The sequence below is a fragment of the Capricornis sumatraensis genome, chromosome 20 (genome assembly GCF_032405125.1).
Source record: "Capricornis sumatraensis isolate serow.1 chromosome 20, serow.2, whole genome shotgun sequence".
NCBI classification, from domain to species: Eukaryota; Metazoa; Chordata; class Mammalia; order Artiodactyla; family Bovidae; genus Capricornis; species Capricornis sumatraensis.
In genome coordinates this window covers 66,433,267-66,454,695 of record NC_091088.1, presented here as the reverse complement: position 1 = coordinate 66,454,695, position 21,429 = coordinate 66,433,267, and the positions used below count along the sequence as shown (strand labels likewise).

The 21,429-nt window shown below is 49.2% G+C and overlaps 1 protein-coding gene across 1 annotated transcript; it reads left to right on the top strand.

Moving 5' to 3' along the window:
* The first annotated feature begins 1,152 nt into the window (after nucleotides 1-1,152).
* Nucleotides 1,153-19,390, top strand: NLRP12 (NLR family pyrin domain containing 12). The gene is made up of 10 exons (XM_068993289.1): nucleotides 1,153-1,441; nucleotides 2,301-2,381; nucleotides 3,747-5,430; nucleotides 9,082-9,252; nucleotides 10,502-10,672; nucleotides 12,962-13,132; nucleotides 14,263-14,433; nucleotides 15,555-15,722; nucleotides 18,645-18,815; nucleotides 19,303-19,390. Exons 1-10 carry the CDS (start codon nucleotides 1,153-1,155, stop codon nucleotides 19,388-19,390), a joined length of 3,165 nt encoding a protein of 1,054 aa, XP_068849390.1.
* Nucleotides 19,391-21,429: the final 2,039 nt, after the last annotated feature.

The following is a 21,429-nucleotide window of genomic DNA, read 5'->3' as shown; positions in this document are numbered from 1 at the left end:
TCAGCACAGCCAAAAATAAATAAATAAATCTTTAAGGAAAAAAAGAATATCCAATTATAAGATCCCTCCTTTCTCCCCATCCAACCTAAATCTTTGCCAGCATAAATACCTGATAGCTATTTGAGCTACATCCTTCTCAGACTGTATCTTCTTCGGGGTGGGGGGTGCACTGCGTGGGGTCTTAATTATGGCAGGCTGGCCCCAGAGTCTGTGGGCTTAGTTCCCCCAGCAGGGATCATACCCACACCCCCAGCCCTGGAAGAGGGATTCTGAACCCCAGGATCACCAGGGAAGTCTTGACTATACCTTTTCATTCATCCGAGGGCAGCTTCCTGGTCTGAAGGAGATGAGATGGCTATCTCTGCCCTTGTTTAGCTGTGTGATGGTGGAGAATCCATGTACCCCTCTAAGCTTCTGTCTCCCTCATCAATACCTGGAAGAAAAATCTGCTCACCTTCACCCACATTTCATGTTCACATTTGCTCCCATGACATTGGTTAATGCAAGCGACACATCCAAGTCCGATATCATCGGAAAGGAGGTCTCATTCTCCCATGAGGAAGCATGCGTTGCTCGGCTGCCTCAGTCCTGTCTGACTCTGTGCAATCCCATGGACTGTAGCCCACCAGGCTCCTCTGTCCATGGGATTCTCCAGACAAGAATACTGGGGCGGGTTGCCATGCCCTCCTCCAGGGGATCTTCCCGACCCAGGGACCGAACCCACCTCTCTTATGTCTCCTGCCCTGGCAGGCAGGCTCTTTACCACTAGCACCACCAGGAAAACATCCCCTCAGCCCAAGGGCAAGAACTATTTTGATAATGATCTACCTCGGACCCAGTGAGGCAAAGACAGTAGTCAGGACAAAGAATGTTTGGTCCAGGGAGCGGGGAAGAAGGAGAGAAGTGAAAGCTTTTTTTCACTACCACTCAAGGCCTCCTGCGATTTCCCAATCTGTCTCCACTTCCTCCTCTTCAAAGTGGACCTGTTGGTGAGGTGAGGGTGTGCTGGGGAGGAGGCACTATTTCAACAGAAGGACTGTCTGGGCGTTCACATCTCTGCCTGTGGTGATCAGAGCTGGGCATGTGTACTCGCTCCTCCCGGGTATAGAAACACCCCTCCAGCCTCTCTCCTGGAGGGCTCACGGAGCCCCCATGTCCCCAGCCCCGCTCAGGAGTGAGCTGGGTCGCCTCTGCACCTACTTGGAGGAACTGGAGGCTGTGGAGCTGAAGAAGTTCAAGTTATACCTGGGGACTGCGACAGAAATGGGGGAGGCCAAGATCCCCTGGGGGCGGATGGAGCCAGCGGGTCCCCTGGAAATGGCCCAGCTGCTGGCGGCTCACTTCGGGCCACGGGAGGCCTGGCTGCTGGCCCTTGGCGTCTTTCAGCGTATCAACAGGAAGGACCTGTGGGAGAGAGGCCACAGAGAGGACCAAGGGAGGGGTAAGGAGGTGGTGACGGTCCGGGCTGAGGCTGCTACCCACCAATTCCCTTCTTTTGTGTTTTTGTTTTGCTGTGTTTTTTGCAAGATTTTTCTGCTGCTTCCTGTTTTAAAAATTAATTAATTAATTTGGCCGCACCTGGTCTTCCTTGTGACATGTGGGGTCCTCATTGTAGCATGCTGGTTTCTCTCTCCAGTTGCCTGGAGGCATGTGAAATCTTAGTTCCCCCAGTGGGGATTGAACTTGTGCCTCTTGCATTGGAAGGCCGGTTCTTAATCACTGGACCACTGGGGAAGATCGCGCCTTCTCCTTCCTGATGATCGCTGGGCTCCCAGGAGCCACCTCTAACCCATCCCCCTGGCCTTTGTTTGAGCTGCCTGGAGTACCTCCCTCTTCTTCACCTGGAAAACTCCTATTCATCTGTCAGAACCCTGAAGGCACTACTTTCTCTGTGATTCCTTTACTCATTTTCTCCCTCTCCCTGTTCAATCACCCTGGCTGGCTTGGAAACCCCACTTTTCATACTAAGTACTTAATAAATATATATTTTGCAGTCCATAAAAGAATAGAAGATGTTCAATAAGTAAGTATCAAATTAAAAAATATGCCAGGTACACATGTATAAAAGACATTTCAAAAATGCTAGTTTCTGGTGTGGGGTTGAAGGGGAGGAGGAATCCAAGCCGACTCAGAACACTCTGGCTGAGGGATTAATCAGATGGATGGAGGTGCCAATCACTATGATCGATACCCGTGGGCAGTGAGTTATTACCATGTAGACAGTTTGATGTAATGGAAGTTACTGTCGTGCAAGGCTAGTCAGATACGTGCCAGCTGATCTGGCAAAATTCCTCTTCCAGACGCTCCACCTGGTGGTCCACCCTCACTGGGCAGCGAGTCAGCATGTTCTCTGGACGTCTTGCCTGCCGCTCCAAGAAAAGGTGAGCCACGAGCCATGTAAGCTGGTGCAGCCAGTATGGAAAACAGCATGGAGGTTCCTCAGAAAACTGAAACTAGAATTACCATACGACCCAGCAATCCCACTCTTGGGCATATACCCGAACAAAACTCGAATTCGAAAAGATACATGCACCCCTTTGCTCACAGCAGCGTTAGTCACAGTAGCCGAGACATGGGAATGACCTAAATGTTCATCGGCAGTTGAATGGATAAAGATAAATATATATATCACATCTTCTTTATCCATTCCAGCCTGAAGAAGCTGGAATGCTATCCAGCCACAAGAAAGAATGAAATCATGCCATTTGCAGCAACACAGATGCAACTAGAGATTGTCGTACTAGGTGAAGTCAGAAAGACAAACACCATATGATATCACTTACGGGTAGAATCTAAAATATGGCGGAAATGAACCTATCCACAAAACAGACTCACAGACCTAGAAAACAGACTGCTAATTGCCAAGGGGGAGGTGGGTGGAGGAGGGAAGGACTAGTTTTGGATTAGCGGATCCAAACTATTCTATATAGGATGGATAAACAACAAGGTCTTACAGTACCACAGTGAAGTATATTCGATATCCTGTGATAAATCATAATGGAAAAGAACAGTCAGAAAAAGAATGTCTATATGTGTATAAGTGAGTCAGTTTGCTGTACAGCAGAGATTGGTACCACATTGTAAAATAAATCAACAATCCCTGCGGGTGTGCTCAGTCATGTGTGATTCTTTTGAGACCCCATGGACTGTAGCCCATCCGGCTCCTCTGTCCATAGTATTTCCCAGGCAAGAATACTGGAGTGGGTTGCCACTTCCTTCTCCAGGGAATCTTCCCAAGCCAGAGACTGAACCTGCATCTCCTGCACTGGCATGCAGATTCTTTATCACTGGGCCACCTATTAACATGAACTGTGAAAATCACTCAGTTGTGTCTGACTCTTCGTGACCCTGTGAACTGTAGCCCACCAGGTTCCTCTGTCCATGGAATTCTCCAGGCCAGAATACTGGAGTGGGTAGCTGTCCCCTTCTCCAGGGGATCTCCCCAACCCAGGGATTGAACCCAGGTCTCTCGAATTGCAGGAATTCACCATCTGAGCCACCTGGGAAGTTAAAAGAAAAACAACAAAAACAGAATAGTTCCCATGTTGATGCTTCTGCTTCCCACAAGGAGGCAAGATCTGTGGTGGTGTACCGAAGCACCAAAGTTCCCAGGCTCCATCTAGAAAAGACTTTCAAGGTCATTGCAAAGCAGATAGTTCACTAGACCACAGTTTGCATTAATGCATGCATTCATTAAAAGCTGCTGACCAATCTATCTTTCACGGTCCTTCATTCCTCTCGGTTAGATTCTCGGGAAACCTACAGAGACTACGTCCGCAGGAAATTCCGGCTAATGGAAGACCGCAACGCGCGCCTGGGGGAGTTCGTCAACCTCAGCCACCGGTACACGCGGCTCCTCCTGGAGAAGGAACACTCCAGCCCCAGATGGGCCCAGCAGAAGCTCTTGGACACGGGCCAGGGAAACTCGGGGACCGCCGGCCAGCCGGCCAGCCTCATCCAGATCGAGGCCCTCTTCGAGCCAGATGAAGAGCGCCCGGAGCCCCCGCGCACCGTCGTCCTGCAGGGCGCGGCGGGCATGGGCAAATCCATGCTGGCCCACAAAGTGATGCTCGACTGGGCCGATGGGAAGCTCTTCCAAGACAGGTTCGACTACGTCTGCTACATCAACTGTCGGGAGATGAACCGGGGCACCGCGGAGCGCAGCGCGCGGGACCTCCTGGCCGGCTGCTGGCCGGAGCCCTGCGCTCCTCTCCAGGAGCTCGTCCGCGTGCCTGAGCGTCTCCTCGTCATCATGGATGGCTTTGACGAACTCAGACCCTCCTTCCACGACCCGCAGGGCCCCTGGTGCCTCTGCTGGGAGAAGAAAGCGCCCGCGGAGGTCCTCCTGGGCAGCCTGATTCGTAAAAAGCTCCTGCCCGAGCTGTCCCTCCTCATCACCACGCGGCCCACTGCTCTGGCCAAGCTCCAGCGCTCGCTGGAGCATCCCAGGCACGTGGCGATCCTGGGCTTCTCCGAGGCAGAGCGCAAGGAGTATTTCCACAGGTATTTCCAAGACAGGGAGCAGGCAAGCCAGGTCTTCAGCTTCGTGAGGGACGACGAGCCCCTCTTCACTCTCTGTTTTGTCCCCATGGTGTGCTGGGTGGTCTGCACCTGCCTCAAGCAGCAGCTGGAGGGCGGGGGGCTCTTAAGACGGAGGTCGAGGACCACGACGGCCGTGTACCTGCTCTACCTCCTGAGTCTGATGCAACCCAAGCCAGGGACCCCCACCCTGCCGTCCCCGCCCAACCGGAGGGGGCTGTGCGCCCTGGCGGCCCACGGCCTCTGGGAACAGAAGATCCTCTTTGCGGAGCGCGACCTCCGGGAGCACGGCCTGGACGCGGCCGACGTCTCTTCCTTCCTCAACATGAACATCTTCCAGAAGGACATCAACTGCGAGACGCTCTACAGTTTCATCCACCTGAGTTTCCAGGAGTTTTTCGCGGCCATGCACTACGTCTTGGATGATGGAGCGAGCGGGTCCGGCCCCGAGCGGGACCTCAGCAGGTTGCTGACCGAGTACGCCTTCTCCGAGAGGAGCTTCTTAGCCCTCACGGTCCGTTTCCTGTTTGGACTCCTGAACGAGGAGACTAGGAGCTACCTGGAGAAGACGCTGGGCTGGAAGGTCTCGCCTGGCGTCAAGACCGAGCTGCTCGAGTGGATCCGCCACAAGGCTCGGAGCGAGGGGTCCACCCTGAAGCAGGGTGCCCTGGAGGTCTTCGGCTGCCTGTACGAGCTCCAGGAGGAGGAATTCATCCAACAAGCCCTCAGCCACTTCCAGGTGGTCGTGGTCAACAACATCACCACCAAGATGGAATACATGGTGTCCTCCTTTTGTGTGAAGAGCTGCAGGAACGCCGAGGTGCTGCAGCTGTTCGGGGCTGCCTACCAAGCCGATGGAGAAGACGGGCTGAGATGGCCCCTGGCAACGTCGTAAGTATTTGCTGGGGCTCGCTCCCCGAGTTCATGCCCTTAGCCAGGTTCATGTTCTCAAAGCGGGTGACTTTTCCCTCCATCCTAGGAGATATTTGGCAATATGTGGAGAAGGATTTCGCTGTCACAGTTAGGGGAGATCAGACAGATGATAGGGGTCTAGTGGGTGGAGGTCAGGGATGCTGCAAAAATATCCTACAGTGCACAGGACAGCCTCCATCCCTAAGAACTATTTGGCTCCAAAGTGTCAACAGTGCCCAGGTCATTTTCTAGTTCTTAAACAAGAACAAAAACACTAATGGTTGCTCAGTTGTGTCCAACTCTTTGAGACCCCATGAACTGTAGCCTGCCAGGCTTCTCTGTCCATGGGATTCTCCAGGCAAGAATACTGGAGTGGGTTGCCATGCCCTGCCCCAGGGGATCCTCCTGACCCAGGGATGGAACCCAGGTCTCATGCATTGGCAGGTGGATTCTTTACCACTGAGCCACCAGGGAAGCTCTAAGCAATACTTATCAGGACTAAATAGTGGCCCATGTCAAGGAGAATGTATCCAGTCAACATATATTATCCAGGGCCTTATATCTGTGGTCTGGGCTATCCCTTTTTCTTCAGGTTGTTTTTTTCCCTTGTCCTTGCCCTGCTGGGCTTAGGAGATCTTAGCTCCCTGACCAGGGATGGAACCTGGGCCCCTGGCAGTGATAGCACACAGTCCTAAGCACTAGACCTCCAGGGAATTCCCAGTGATTTTTCTAAACTTACTATATGGTCTTTTTTTTTTTTTTCCTTAAAAGTTTTTTCACATTGAGGTGTAGTTGACTGACAATGCTGTGTTAGTTTCAGGTGTACAGCAAAGTGACTCAGATATATAATACATATATATAGTTTTTTCAGATTATTTTCCATTATAAGTTATTACAAGATACTGAGTATAGTCCCCTGTGCTATACAGTAAGTAGGTCCTTGTTGCTGGGCAATTTTTTTTTATAGGTTGAAGACAGTATGAATAAGCCACCCAGTAGCCCTAACAGAGCAAACATTCAATGGAGAAAGAAGATAGACAAAGAATAGTAAATAAATCAATAGGCAAATGAAATGAAATTGATTAAGGTAGTTGCAAACAGAGTTATCTATTAGGAAGAAAGTAAAACCGGGTAATATTATATAACAGACTTGGACAGAGACTTGGAGGAGGAAGGGCAACATGAAAGGAGGTGGTCAGTGAAGGAAACTCTGAGCAAGTGACATTCTTTGTGTGTGTGTTTGGCTAGGACTTTGTTTTGGTTTGGGTTCCCTGAGGAATCACCTTAGAAGCAAGGATTTCAACATAAGTGGAGTGGAAAGGAAACATTCTTGTTTCTTCTCTTTTAGGTTGTGAAATTGGGGGCTTATAAATTAGACTTAAAAAGACAGATTCATAAGCTAAAAAAAAAATAGAAGTTTCGTGGCATGTTCGTTCCCACTTACACGTGGATGGACCCAGAAATGAGTACCCCAAAGGGATCCGTAGAATTTGGGGTTATGCATATATATATATGTGGAACCTGGAGAGATGGCACCGATGAACCTATCTGCAGGGCAGCAATGGAGACACAGGCAGACAAAGGGCACAGACTCGTGGGCACAGTGGGGGAAGGAGAGGGCGGGAGGAATTGAGAGAGGAGCGTGGAAACATACATTGCCATATGTAAATTAGACAGCCGGCGGGGAATTTGCTGTCTGACTTGGGGAGCTCAACCTGGTGCTCCGTGACAACCTAGAGGGGTGGGATGGGGCGGGAGATGGGAGGGAGGTTCAAGAGGAAGGGGACATGTGTATACCTGTGGCTGACTCACGTTGGTGTATGGCAGAAAGTAACATAAGGTTGTAAGCAATTATCCTCCAATTAAAAATTTTAAACAAAAAATATTTGGGCTTAGGGACAGTCTTAACAAAAACAATACGTTTTTAGGGCTGTGACAAGACAAAAGAAAAGGGTTTTGAGTTTCCGGGGCAGCACGCTGTGGAAAGGCAAATTTGTGGGGAAACGGATGGAATAATCGTTTGTGCAGCCTCACAATGATTTCATCAGCTTTGGAACTGCGGGGGAAGAAAAATCCTCTTCCTTCTTAGGGTCTCTGGCTGGGCCTAAGAATTAAACTGACATAAGACAGCAAAACGGGGGAAACACCCAAACTTTACTGAGAGAGAATGAAGACCGGAAGAGCAGGTGATGCTGCTGGCCTGGGGACCACACTTGGGAACCACAAGTACAGATGACAGGCTTTAAAGAGCTCTCTGGGGCTTTCCCTGGTGGGCCAGGGGTTAAGACTCCATGCTTCTGCTGCAGGGGGTGCGGGTTTAATCCTTGTTTGGAACTTAGATCCCCCATGCTGCATGCACTGCCAAAATAAATAAATCAATAAATTTAAAGAGCTCCCTGACAGTTACTCAATCAAGGAGCGGAGCTATATAGTTTTCTGCCCTCTCTGAGTTGCTTGCTAATGCTTTTGGGAAAAAAAAAAAGTTACAATGGAATATTTCAAATATACGCAGAGTATATATATAGAGATAGATAGATGAATATATATATTCATCATTTATTTAACCAGTTGCAACATTTTGCCAAATGTCCTTCATCTATTGTTCCCTGTCTTGCTTTTTTTTTTTTTCCTCAAAAAAAATTTTGGGGGGGATTGTTCCTGCTAGGCTTGTGGGATCCTATTTCCCCAACCAGGGATTGAACCTGTGCCCCTTTCCCTCACCATGGCATCATCATTCCTAATAAAATTAACAATTCCTGGGAATTTCCTGGTGGTCCAGTGGTTAGGGGACTTCCCTGGTGGCTCAGACAGTAAAGCGTCTGCCTACAATGCGGGAGACCCAGGTTCAATCCCTGGGTTGTGAAGATCCCCTGGAGAAGGAAACGGCAACCCACTCCAGTACTCTTGCCTGGAAAATCCCATGGATGGAGGAACTTGGTAGGCTACAGTGCATGGGGTCGCAAAGAGTTGGACATGACTGAGCAATTTCATTTTCACTTTCCAGTGGTTAGGGCTTCCCGCTGTCACTGCGAAGGGCCTGGATTCAATACCAGATTGAACCCAGGAATTGATCAGCATAGCAAAAAACAAAAGCAACAACCAAAAGACACAATTCCTTAATATCTTCTAATACTCAGTCCATATTCAAATATAGAGCTTCCCTGGTGTGCGCGTGTGTGCTAGGTTGCTTCAGTTGTGTCCGACTCTTGGCGGCCCCATGGACTGTAACCCACCAGGCTCCTCTGTCCATGGGATTCTCCAGGCAAGAGTACTGGAGTGGGTAGCCATTCCCTCTCCAGGGGATCTTCCTGACCCAGGGATTGAACCTCTGTCTCTTACGTCTCCTGTATTGACAAGCGGGTTCTTTACCACTAGCGCTGCTTGGGACGCCCTCAGGCTCCGTGGCAAGGAACCCACCTGCCAATGCAGGAGACACAGGAGACGTGGGTTCGATCCCTGGGTTGGGAAAATGCCCAGGAGAAGGAAATGCTAACCCACTCCAGTCTTCTTACTGGGAAATTCCACGGACGGAGGAGCCTGGCGGCCAAAGAGTGGGAGACGGCTGAGGGGCTGAGCACACGTGCCAGGGCCAAACATCTCTAAACCGACCATCCTGTGTCCTTCCCGCAGCCCCGAAAGGCACGTTTTACCTGATGTCTACAGCGAACAGCTGGCTGCTGCCCTCAGCACCAACCCCAGCCTGGTGGAGCTGGCTTTGCACAGCAACGCCCTGGGAAGCCGGGGGGTGAAGCTGCTGTGTCAAGGACTCAGGCACCCCAGCTGCAGACTGCAGAACCTGAGGTGAGTCCAGGCTGGTCTGTGAGCTTCTGGGGGACCTACCGTTCCATCCTAAGGGGTTCCATCAGAAAGAGCAGAGGGTGGGACTTCCCTGGTGGTCCAGTGGTTAAGACATCCAGCTTCTACTGCCAGGGGCACAGGTTTAATCCCTGGTTGGGATGCTAAAATCCTGCAAGCCGTGTGGTGTAGCCAAAAAAAAAAAAAAAAAAAAATTCATAGGATGATATTTGCTTGGGCTCCCATAAGAAAGCACCACAGGCCTGATGACTTAAGTGATAGACTTTGATTTTCTCAAAGCTGTGGAGGCTGGGAGTTCTGGCTCAGCGCGTCGGCAGGCTTGGTTTCCTCCGGGGCCCCTCTCCCTGCCTTGCAGATGGCCACCTTCTCCATGTCCTCACGGGTCTTTCCTCTGTGTGTGTCTCTGTGCTAATCTCCTCTCCGCATAAGGACACCAGTCATATGGGACCAGGGTCCACCCTAATGACCTCACTTTAACTTAATTACCTTCTTGTAGTGATGGAGAAAAGAAGAGAGAATGGGGAGAGGAGGAATTAGGGGGTGGAGATTAAAATATACACACTTTGTTGTTGTCCTTTAGTTGCTGAGTCGGGCCCCACTCTTTGTGAGCCCATGGACTGTAGTCTTGGCAAGAATACTACAGGGGGTTGCCATTGCCTTCTCCAGGGGATCTTCCCAACCCAGGGATTGAACCTGCATTTCCTGCATTGGCAGGTGGGTTCTTTACCTCTGAGCCACCAGGAAAGCTCATATAGAAAATAGATAACCAACAAGGATCTACTGTAGAGAACCAGGAACTCTACTCAATATCTTATAATAACCTATAAAGGAAAAGAATCTGATATGTATATTCATATATGTATTCATATAATTTTTATATTTGTATATATTCAGTAAAGCTGAATCACCTTGCCTTGCTATATACCTGAAACTAACACAAGATTGTAAACCAACTATGCATGCTTAATCACTCAGTTGTGTCTGACTCTTTGTGACCCCGTGGACTGCAGCCCACCAGGCTCCTCTGTCCGTGGGATTCTCCAGGCAAGAATACTGGAGTGGTGGCCGTGCCCTCCTCCAGGGGATCTTCCCCACCCAGGGATCGAACCTGGGTCTCTTACATCTCCTGCGTTGGCAGGCGGGTTCTTTACCACTAGTACCCGCCGCCTGGGAAGCCCCTTTACAAAACAACCCCAAACGAAATCACCTGGCTCTTTTCTTCTTTGCGTCCCAGGCTGAAGAGATGCCGAGTTTCCAGCTCCGTCTGCCAGGACCTGATGACCGCACTGATTGCCAATAAGCACTTACTGAGGATGGACCTCAGTGGCAATGCCCTGGGGCTGCTGGGCGTGCAGCTGCTTTGCCAGGGGCTCCGGCACCCCAAGTGCAGGCTGCAGGTGGTGCAGTGAGTGTCCCCCCTCCCCCGCCCAGGAACATGTCCTTCACCTCTGTGACCTCCTGGGACAAGCTGCTTGTGTCCTGGGACTTGAAGCATCTCCCCAGATGCCAATCCCCAAACCCCTACCTCTCATCACAGCGGCCCTTAGACCCGTGACCTGAGATGCCACCCCTCCCAGACTCTGCACTTTGTGTGAATGTGCTGAGTCACTTCAGTCGTGTCTGACTCTTTTGCCACCCCTTGGACTGTAGCCCACCAGGTTCCTCTGTCCATGGGATGCTCCAGGCAAGAATACTGGAGTAGGCTGCCATTTCCTCCTCCAGGGGATCTTCCCGACCCAGGGTTTGAACCCAAATCTCCTGCTTGGCAGGCATATTCTTTACCACTGAGCTCAAATTAGAGCTGCCCTTAGACCCTTGCCCTGAGACTCCCGCTCTGGACTCTTTGCACTTTGGAGAACCTGTTTCTGGCCTCTTCTGACCCCAGTCATTTCCACATGATGAGGAGTCTCTGGGGCCCCTGCCCACCCAGAACCCACACCCTATTTATTGACCACATCCTGAGTACTCAGAACCCCAAAGGTCTCCATGCAAAGATCCTTTTCTTGTGCAACTTCCTGTTTCTTCCGTGCCACTGTTTTCAAAAAATCACCCTGCCTTCCCCCTCTATGTCTTTGTTACTACTACTCATAAGAATGCTCCATTTTTTTCCCATTTTTAAAGACTTTTTTTTGATGTGGACCACTTTTAAACTCTTTATTGAATTAGTTACAATATTGCTTCTGTTTTGTATTTTTGGTTTTTTGGCCACAAGGCATGTGGGATCTTAGTTCCCCGATCAGGGATCAAACCCAGACTGCACCCCCCCACCCCAGTGGGAAGGTAAACTCTTAACCGTTGGACCTCCAGGGAAGGCCCCCAACACTCTACTTCTGATACTTTATGTGTGGAGTTATCCTCACACTAAGGCATGTGATGCCAACTGGGTGTTCTGGAATTTAAATTGGTTCTAACACTATCTGGAGATGGCGTCAGAGTAAGGCTTCATTGCCTGGAACCTGTGTCCCCTGCATTGCAAGGCAGATTTTAACCACTGGACCACCAGGGAAGTCCCATGTTTTTGCTTTTGTTTTATCCCTTAGGAAATTAGAGATTTAGGAACTCTGTGCCGCCAGCAGCCAGAGCAGAGACTTTGTGTGTGTGTGTGTGTGTGTGTGTGTGTGTGTGTATTTTTTTTTTGCTATTATCTCACTGCTCCTCATCTTATTCCTCCAAGTCAACTTCTACTTACCCTTTGAGAACCAGCTCAAGTCCTCCCAGAGAGCCTTCCCTCACCGCACACCATGTGCCAAAGCTGGGTGAGGAGGCGCCTCCTCCAGGATGTTCACAAACAGTGAGTCCCGCTGGTGGAGCGCTGACCATGTGTCAGGCTGGCTCGACCCCACTGCTTCTAATAAATTACGTAATCCTCACAACCACCCTGAGCCGGCGTACTTAGCATCCTTATTGTAGTCAGTGACTTGAGACATGGTGGCACATGTAGCAGAAAGCTGAGACCGGAGGAAAGCTCGCTTGAGGGAATCCCCTGGTGCTTCAGTGGTTAGGACTCTGTCCTCTCGCTGCCAAGGGTCAGGGTTCAATCCCTGGTCTGAGAACTAAGGTCCCACAAGCCACTATGGGATGCAGCTAAACAAACAAACAAAAAAACCCCAAAAACAAAACAAAAATCTCCCTTGAGGTCAAAGTATGGGGGGTGGGGAACAGGTTGTTGAACCCTAGAGACCCTGCTCTGAACTATTACTGTGTACACTGCCTCCATGAGACCACCCGTGTGTGTGTGTGTGTGTGTGTGTGTGTGTGTGTGTTAGTTGCTTAGTTGTGTCCGACTCTGCAACCCCATAGACTGCAGCCGACCAGGCCCCTCCGTCCATGGGATTCTCCAGGCAAGAACAGTGGAGTGGGTTGCCATTTCCTTCTCCAAAAGGAACTATAGAAAGAAGAAAGTGAAGTCGCTTAGTCGTGTCTGATTCTTTGCGACTCCATGGACTATAGCCCGCCAGGTTTCTCTGTCCATGGGATGCTGCAGGCAAGAATACTGGAGTGGACTGCCATTTCCTCCTCCAGGGGTTCTTCCTGACCCAGGGATCGAACCCACGTCTCCTGTATTGGCAGGCAGGTTCTTTTCCATTGAGCCACCAGGGAAGCATGTCGGCTGATTCAATGGGCCAGAGCAGGAACCATCAGGACACGGAAAAGCAAGATGGCACCCTCTTCAACTCTTTTCTTTCCTCCCAAGGTTGAGGAAGTGTCAGCTGGAGGCCGAGGCCTGCCGGGAGCTCGCCTCTGCGCTCAGCACCAGTCGCCATCTGCTGGAGCTGGACCTGACAGGAAATGCGCTGGAAGACTCGGGCCTGAGGCTGCTGTGTCAAGGCTTGAGGCACCCAGTCTGTAGGCTGCGGATTTTGTGGTGAGTTCTACCGGTGTCTCTTTGAATCTGACTCCTCTAGGGACCTCATATGGGCTTCCCTGTGGCTCAGAGGGTAAAGAATCTGCCTGCAATGCACAAGACTTAGGTTCAAACCCTGGGTGGGGAATATCCTCAGAAGAAGGGAATGGCAAGCTACTCCAGTATTCTTGTCTGAGAAATCCCATGGACGAAGGAGCCTGGCAGGCTACAGTTCATGGGTTTGCAAAGAGTCAATCACAATTGAACACACACACACACACAGTTATTTTTAATTTTTTGAGGAAGCACTATTTTCCGTAGCCACTGCACCATTGTACATTTCTACCAACAGTGCAAAGAGGTTCCAGTTTCTCCACATCCTCACTAACACCTGTTGTTCTCTGTTTTTTGGATAATGTCTATCCGAATGGCTATGAGGTGATATCTCATTGTGCTTTTGACTTGCGTTTTCCTAATGATTAATAATGTTGAACACTTTTTTTCACATGATTTGTGGCCATTTATATGTCTTCTTTGGAGAAATGTCTATTTAGGCCTTTGGCCATATTTCAAACAAGTGGTTTATTTGAAAACATTACTTTTAAGATTAGGGGCAGGCATTTGCAGCAACATGGATGGACCTAGAGATGATCATACTAAGCAAAGTCACTCAGAAAGAGAAAGACAAATGATATATCACTTACACATGGAATCTAAAATGATATCACTTATACGTGGCATCTGAAATGTGACACAAATAAACTCATCCATGAAACAAACAGATTCACTATTGCAGAGAACAGACTCGTGGTTGCAAAGGGGAAGGCAGGGTGGAGGAGGGAAGGCCTGGGCGTTTGGGGTTGGCAGATGCTAACTATTGTAAACTGAATGGATAAACAAGGTCCTACTGTAGAGCACAGGGAACTATATCCAATATCCTGTGATAAACCCTAATGGAAAAGGATATGAGTAACCTGAGTCACTTTGCTATTAAAAGAACATTGTATTATATTAAAAGAACATGGTATTAAAAGAACATTGTAAATCAAGTCGACTGTAATAAAATTTTTTAAAAAGATTGGGGGCAGTGAGGATGGCATCAGCATTGTACAGGAAACCCTCCTGAGCACACGCCGAACTGGATTTTGCAGGTTGAAGATCTGCCTTCTCACTGGTGCTGCATGTGAAGACCTGGCGTCCACCCTCTGCGTGAACCAGAGCCTGGTGGAGCTGGACCTAAGCCTGAATGACCTGGGGGACCCCGGGGTGCTGCTGCTGTGTGAGGGCCTCAGGCACCCCCAGTGCAAACTCCAGACCCTCCGGTGAGTCCCGGCTTTCCTCACCATCCTAGGAGTCCAAAGTCATGCTTCCTGCCCTCCTGCCTGGGCTTAGGGGGGCTGTCTCCCTCCCCTCCTCTCCTAACCTCTAACTCCATCGGCCTCCTGTCAAAGGTTTTTCTGCCACAGAGCCTTTGCACAAGCAGTTCCTTCTTCCTGGAAGGCACTCCTTTTTTTTTTTCTTTTAATATTTATTTCATTTATTATTTATTTATTTAGCTGCCCCCAGGGTCTTACTTGCAGCATGCAGGATTTTTAGTTGTGGTATGCAAACTCTTAGTTGTAGTATGTGGGATCTAGTTTCCTGACTAGGGATCAGACCCAGGCCCCCTGCATTGGCAGCCTGGAGTCTTAGCCACTGGACCACCAGGGAAGTCTCCCTGAGATGCACTTCTGCTCTGATTTCTTCTTTTGTTCACCCTGATAATACCTGTTTCGTCTGTTAGGATCCAAAGCAAATGCTTCTTCTTCACGCACACCTTTTTCCAACTCCTAGATAAGACTACTTTTAGGATCCTATTTGACCTTATTTTTCTCCTCAGTGTCACTTATCAAAATGCGTGTGTGTGTTGTTGTTGTATTCCAGAAGTACAGGAACAACACATTGTGGCAACAGCGTGTGCCAGTGACTGGCATAAGATCTGGCTCAGAGATTATATTTTTAAATGGTGCAACAGATGAAAAAGCAAATTAAAAAAAAGAAAATGAATTCCCTGGCTGTCCAGTGGTTAGGACTCTACACTTTCATTGCTGGGGGCTGGGGTTCGATCCCTGGTTGGGGCAAAAAAAAAAAAAGCAGCAGGACTGTCAATTTCATCTTGCCCCTCCCCCATTCCCTCTCCCCACCCCTAAACACTAGTTTGTTCTTATATCTGTGAGTCTGCTCCTTTTGCATAATATTCACTAGTTAATACAGTAGCATTTTCGACCCCATTAAGCTGAAGACTTCTGGGAATTCCCTGTAGTCCAGTGGTTAGGACTCCCTGCTTTCACTGCTGAGGACCGGGGTTCAATCCCTGGTGGAGGAAGTAAGATCCAACCTCTCTTCCCCCAAAAAACTTCAGAAGGAATGAGCCGGCTCTCTCCTGTGCTTAATGTCTTCCCAGGCTCGGCATTTGCCGGCTCAGCTCTGCAGCCTGTGAGGGTCTCTCTGCTGTGCTTGGGGTCAGCTCCCACCTGTGGGAGCTGGACCTGAGCTTTAATGACCTGGGAGACCACGGCATGTCCTTGCTGTGTGAGGGGCTGCGACACCCCACCTGCAGACTCCGGAAACTGTGGTGAGTGGCTGGGAGGCAGGACTGCTGGCTGTGATGCTGGTCCCTGGCAGGGGTGGGAGGGGATCGGTCCTTATCTTTTTTTCTGTTGGACTTATCCTTCCATCCCTCCATCTCTCTGGAAGATACGAGATGCTCAGAGGTGGAAAGAAAAGCTGTGTGAATGAGTCGCTGAGTAATTCATCCTCTGGAATACAAACAGAAGAGGCTAAGTTTTTCCATCCAGTCATTGCCTCTAAACATGTTCTGTAAAACTCCCCTTTTCTCTGGGCATTTACTTGGGCAGATTTATAGCTTTCTGGTAACCTTTCTGTAATAAAAGTTCAATCTGGGACTTCCCAGGTGGTCCAGTGGCTAATAAGGCTCCTCGCTCCCAATGCAGGGGGCCTGAGTTCAATGCCTGGTCAGGGAACTAGATCCTACATGCCTCAACCAAGACCTGATGCAGTCAAATAAATAATAAATAGATAAATATTTTTTTAAAAATTCAGTCTGGTCCAGAATAAACTTCAGTCAAATGTTAATGAACCTTTCTTCCTTCCCCTTTCTCCCAATACCAGCCCATCCCTTCCTCCCAAAACACTTAGAATGAGAGGAGGCTGTGTCTATTTTTTTAATTAATTGTGTTAATTAGTTATTTTTGGCTGTGCTGGGTCTTCACTGCTTTTCTCTAATCACAAAGAGCAAGGGCAAGGGCTTTGTTGTGGGGCAAGGGCTTCTCACTGCCTTGGGTTCTGTTCTTGCAAGTCTATGCTGGTGGCTCAGATGGTCAAGAATCTCTTAGAGGCTCTAGGCAGGCAGGCTTCAGTACCTGTGACTCAGCGCCTCTAGAGCGCTGACTCAGTAGTTGTGGTTGTTCTCTGGCATGTGTGACCTTCCTGGACCAGGGATCGAACCCCTGCTCCCTCCATGGGCAAGCAGATTCTTAACCACAGGACCACCAGGGAAGCCCAGGCTTATCTATTTTTAATTTTCCTCCCTTCGTAAATCTCTAGCTTATCTGGGGCCCTGGGTAACTGGAAACGAAGCTGAGGGCTTAGGGACAGCGTGTCTCCCTTTTGTTATTTATTTTTGCCCACACTTGGGCCTTGGTTGCTGCGAGAGGGCTTTCTCTATCTGACGTACACAGGCTTCTCACTGCGGTGGCTTCTCTTTTTGCGGAGCACAGACTCTACAGCACGGACTCAGTGGTTGTGGCTCATGGGCTTAGCTGCTCCTCAGCATGTGGGGTCTTCCGGGACCAGGAGTCTAACCCACGTCTCTTGCACTGGCAGGTGGATTCTTAACCACTGGACCAAGGAAGCCCCACCCCTCCCTTCATTGGTGCGGCTAGGTTCCCTCTGGGATGTCAGTACCACCCCCTCCCAGTCTGGCAGGTGTCCAAATGATACCTGTCTTGTGGGGATCACTTGTGTGTTCTCATGGGGACCCCAGAGAAGGTGCTCCTGACATGGGATGATCTGGGTCAAGCTCTTTCCACAATCCCCTCCCCAGCTCTCACTGTATGTCCTGCTCCTTACCCTTCTGTGCCTGTGAGGTGGTGATTACACGTCACCCACCTGGGTCTTTCTCGTCCATTTCAAGTCCTGAACTGTTGCCTTATACCTTGTTTGGAGGCACATATTGCCTCGCAGCCTCAGCCAAAGATGAAAACATTTCCATCTAACATCCCAGCTACAACAACATTTCAATGCTACCTGTTTTTACTGTAACAGCATGGAATACAGGAAAGAAACCAATTGGACAGAATAGAAACCAGAGAAAATCAGATGGCATAGTGTTGGGTGGGGCAGGAAGCAGCCCAAATCATGCTGGCTTCTTGAAAAAAAAAAAGATGGGGGAGAGCATTGATCAAGTTGTGTAACTAAAACTGTAGGTTTCAGGTATGGCTTGATCTAGGCATTCAGATACTTGATCTCCATTATCTCCTCTACTTATTGCTGTATTGGCTCCATTATGAGTTAAAGTTAGCCTTGATCCAATACATGGTGGCAAAAAGCCTACAGCTCTATAGATGAGTTCTTTTCAGGTGCAAGTTCTGAAAAAATCTCTAGGGAAAGCATGATTCTGGTTCACTGTTTTGGATGGATCCTGTGCCCAGAGGGAACCACTCGTAGTGGCTGGGGACAAGGAAACCAACCAGCTTAGGCCTGGCCCCTATATCTACTGCTAGAGCTTATAGACATTAATCCCTGAGATGAGGGTTTCAATGAGAAATTGGGATAGAATTACCAGAAGGAGAAATTCTTGGCTGCAGAATCGGGATATCCATTACAGATGGAGCTATGATCTTTTTTCTTTCTTTCTTCTTTTGTTTAAAAAAATTAATTTTGGGGCTTCACTGATGGCTCAGTGATAAAGCGTCTGCTTGCCAATGCAAGAGACACGGGTTCGATCCCTGGTCCAGAAAGTCCTCACATGTCAGGGAGCAGCTAAGCCTGAGTGCCACAGCTACTGATCCTCAGCTCGAGAGCCCGTGAGCCACAACTATTGAGCCCATGAGCTGAACCAGCTGAAACCCAAGCTCTGCAACAAGAGAAGCAACTGGAATGAGAAGCCCGAGCACCACAGCTAAGGAGTGGCCCCGCTCACCACAACCAAAGCCCACACAGCAACGAAGACTCAGCACAACCAAAAATAAATAACAATTAAAATAAATAAAATGAAAAACTTGAATTTTTATCAGAGTATAGTTGCTTTACAACGTTGTGTTAGTTTCTACTGTACAGCAAAGGGGAATGTCTTTAAATGCCTTTATGAAATGCTTTCCCTCACCACATTGGCCTTAACCTGGACTGATCTGATTCTAGTCTACTTCTTTCTTAAACTGATCCCTAAAAACGTCACCCTGATTCCCTATGAAGCAGACACTTTCCAACACGAACTGCCGACGTTGCTTCAGCCACTTCTCACCTTCCACAGGCTCGACAGCTGCAGCCTCACAGGCAAAGCTTGTGAGGACATTTCTTCTGCCCTGGGCATCAACCAGAGCCTCACAGACCTTTATCTGACCAACAACGCCCTGGGGAACACAGGTGTCAGGCTGCTGTGTGAGAGGCTGAGCCACCCGGGCTGCAAACTCCGAGTCCTCTGGTGAGAGATGGTCCCTGCCTCTGGAGGAGACGAGCCCTGGGGCTTGGGGTCAGGAGTCAGTATGCTTAGGCACTCAGTCATGTCCGACTCTTTGTGACCTCATGGACTGCGGCCCGCCAGTCTCCTCTGTCCGTGGGCTTCTCCAGGCAAGAATGCTGGAGTGGGCTGCCATTTCCTCCTCCAGGTATCTTTTCCAGCCAGGGATCAAACCTGAGTCTCCTGCATTGCGGGCAGATTCTTTACTGTTTGAGCTACCAGGGGAAGCCCTTCCGTAAGATGATTACAAATTAAATTTGTTCACACAGGCTAGGGTCTTAAAAATGGGGTATAGCTTAGAGCAAGCTTATCTCCCAATAAGATTTGATTTACAAGGATGAACTACTTAATGGAATTAACATATTGTAACCAAGCAGGATGTATGAGAGATTTGCTGTATGGATGGAATGCCACCATAGTGGCCTGGAATATTTCCATCTTGTGTCCTCAGGTTGTTTGGAATGGACCTGAATAAAATGACCCACCGAAGTTTGGCGGCACTTCGAGTGACAAAACCTTACTTGGACATTGGCTGCTAAGTGGCTGGGCTGCTGATTCTTCTCTTGAAGTCAGGACAGAAGAGGACCACCCCAGGACCCATGAATCGATGATCTCTGTCTCTTTACTTCCTCAAGAGACAAGATCCTCTGCAGGATAATCTTTGCTGCTTGGGGTTTGTGCGATTGCTGGGCAAGAGGGTGGAATTTTAGTTTGGAGAGTTGGTGCCATGGAGAGAGTTCAGGGCAGGGTCCCAGATGATTTTGGAACAGAAGCTCTCAATAGAGGGTGATTTTTGTCAGCCCCCTCCAACCTCCCCCTTCCCAGGACACCCAGCATTGTCAGAGGACAATGGGCTGGGGAGAGTTGTTGGCATCTTGTGAAGTCCTGCTATAAATGTTGTAGAAAGTAAAAATACAGCGACAGTGCCCACGATAAAGTATCAGGGAACTGCTGACCATAACCACCCTCCTCGGCCAGGCCTGCTTGCCTGAGTTTGCTCACAACAGGAGGCCCCGATAAGGAACTTGGTGCTGCTTATTGGTTATCCATCTTAAATAGAGCAGTATATTATCCATCCCAAACTACCCCTTCCCCCATCCTTCCCCTCTGGCAGCCCTAAATTCAAGAGCAATTTGAACTAGGGGTAATCTGCCCCTCTTAAAGCAATCCCTAAACTGTCGTAAGAGCTTCCCAGGTGGCGCTAGTGGTAAACAATCCACCTGCCAATGGAGGAGATGTTAAAGACGCAGGTTTGATCCCTGCCTGGGTCAGGGAGATCCCCTGGATGAGGGCATGGCAACAGTATTCTTGCCCGGAGAATCCCATGGACAGAGGAGCTTGGCAGGTTCCAGCCCATAGGGTCACAAAGAGTGAGACTGAAGGGACTTAGCACATGCACCTGCTGTCATAAAGCTGAAGGCTAAGGAAACTTGCGGGCATAAAAGTTGAGAGTACACCTTAAGGTGAAGGTATGAGTTTTCTGGCTTTGTAGTCAGAACTCCGTCTCCAGCATTGCAGGCGGATTCTTTACTGATGAGCCGCCTTAGTTTAAAACTAGCAACACAGGACTCCAGGATTTAATTACTGGACACTCAAGGTTCCAGGGCTGGAGTGGTTTGGGGAGGACTGCATGGCACAACTGCTAAGAGATGGGATGTCCCGATTATAATGGCCAGGATTTCCCACTACAAATGAGGTATAATGTTTAGAAATTGTGACTCACCATTATTACACACCTGTAACCATTACAACTGAATTTTAGTAGATTTCAGAATTACCCAACTATTAATAAAATTTACATTAAGTTGTATCTCTAAATTCAATTCTAAGCACAAGAGTCCTGGCAATTGACTTTCCACATTTACCCATCCCCTGGAGAAGGAAATGGCAACCCACTCCAGTACTATTGCCTGGAAAATCCCATGGACAGAGGAGCCTGGTAGGCTACAGTCCATGGGGTCGCAGAGTCGGACACGACTGAGCGACTTCACTTTAAGCACCTTGGTAAACTGCTAGCCCATTGATTATAAGATCACAGTTCAGCCGCTTGAACTTCTGAACAAATTCTAAACTTAGCCGCTTTAACTTCTGAACAAATTCTAAACTTAATTAACACTGAGTGTTAAATAACCAGACTGTTTAGTTGCTAAGTCGTGTCTGGCTCTTTTGGGACCCCATGGACTGTAGCCAGCCAGATGCCTCTGTCCGTTTTCCAGGGAAGATTACTGGAGTGTTACCATTCCTTTCTCCAGGGGACCTTCTTGACCTCTAGGGACTAAGCTCAAATCTTTTATGTCTCCTGCATTAGCAGTCGGGTCCTTTTACCTGGGCCACCTGGGAAGCCACATCAGATACAAGCTGCTACTGTAGGCAAATTCTTTACCCCTCTGAGCACCAGTAAGTAAAGTCACTCAGTCGTGTCCGACTCTTTGTGACCCCGTGGACTGCAGCCCACCAGGCTCCTCAGTCCATGGGATTCTCCAGGCAATATTGGAGCGGGTTGCCATTTCGTTCTCCAGGGGATCTTCCCGACTCAGGTATCGAACGCGGGTCTCCCGCATTGGAGGCAGACGCTTTA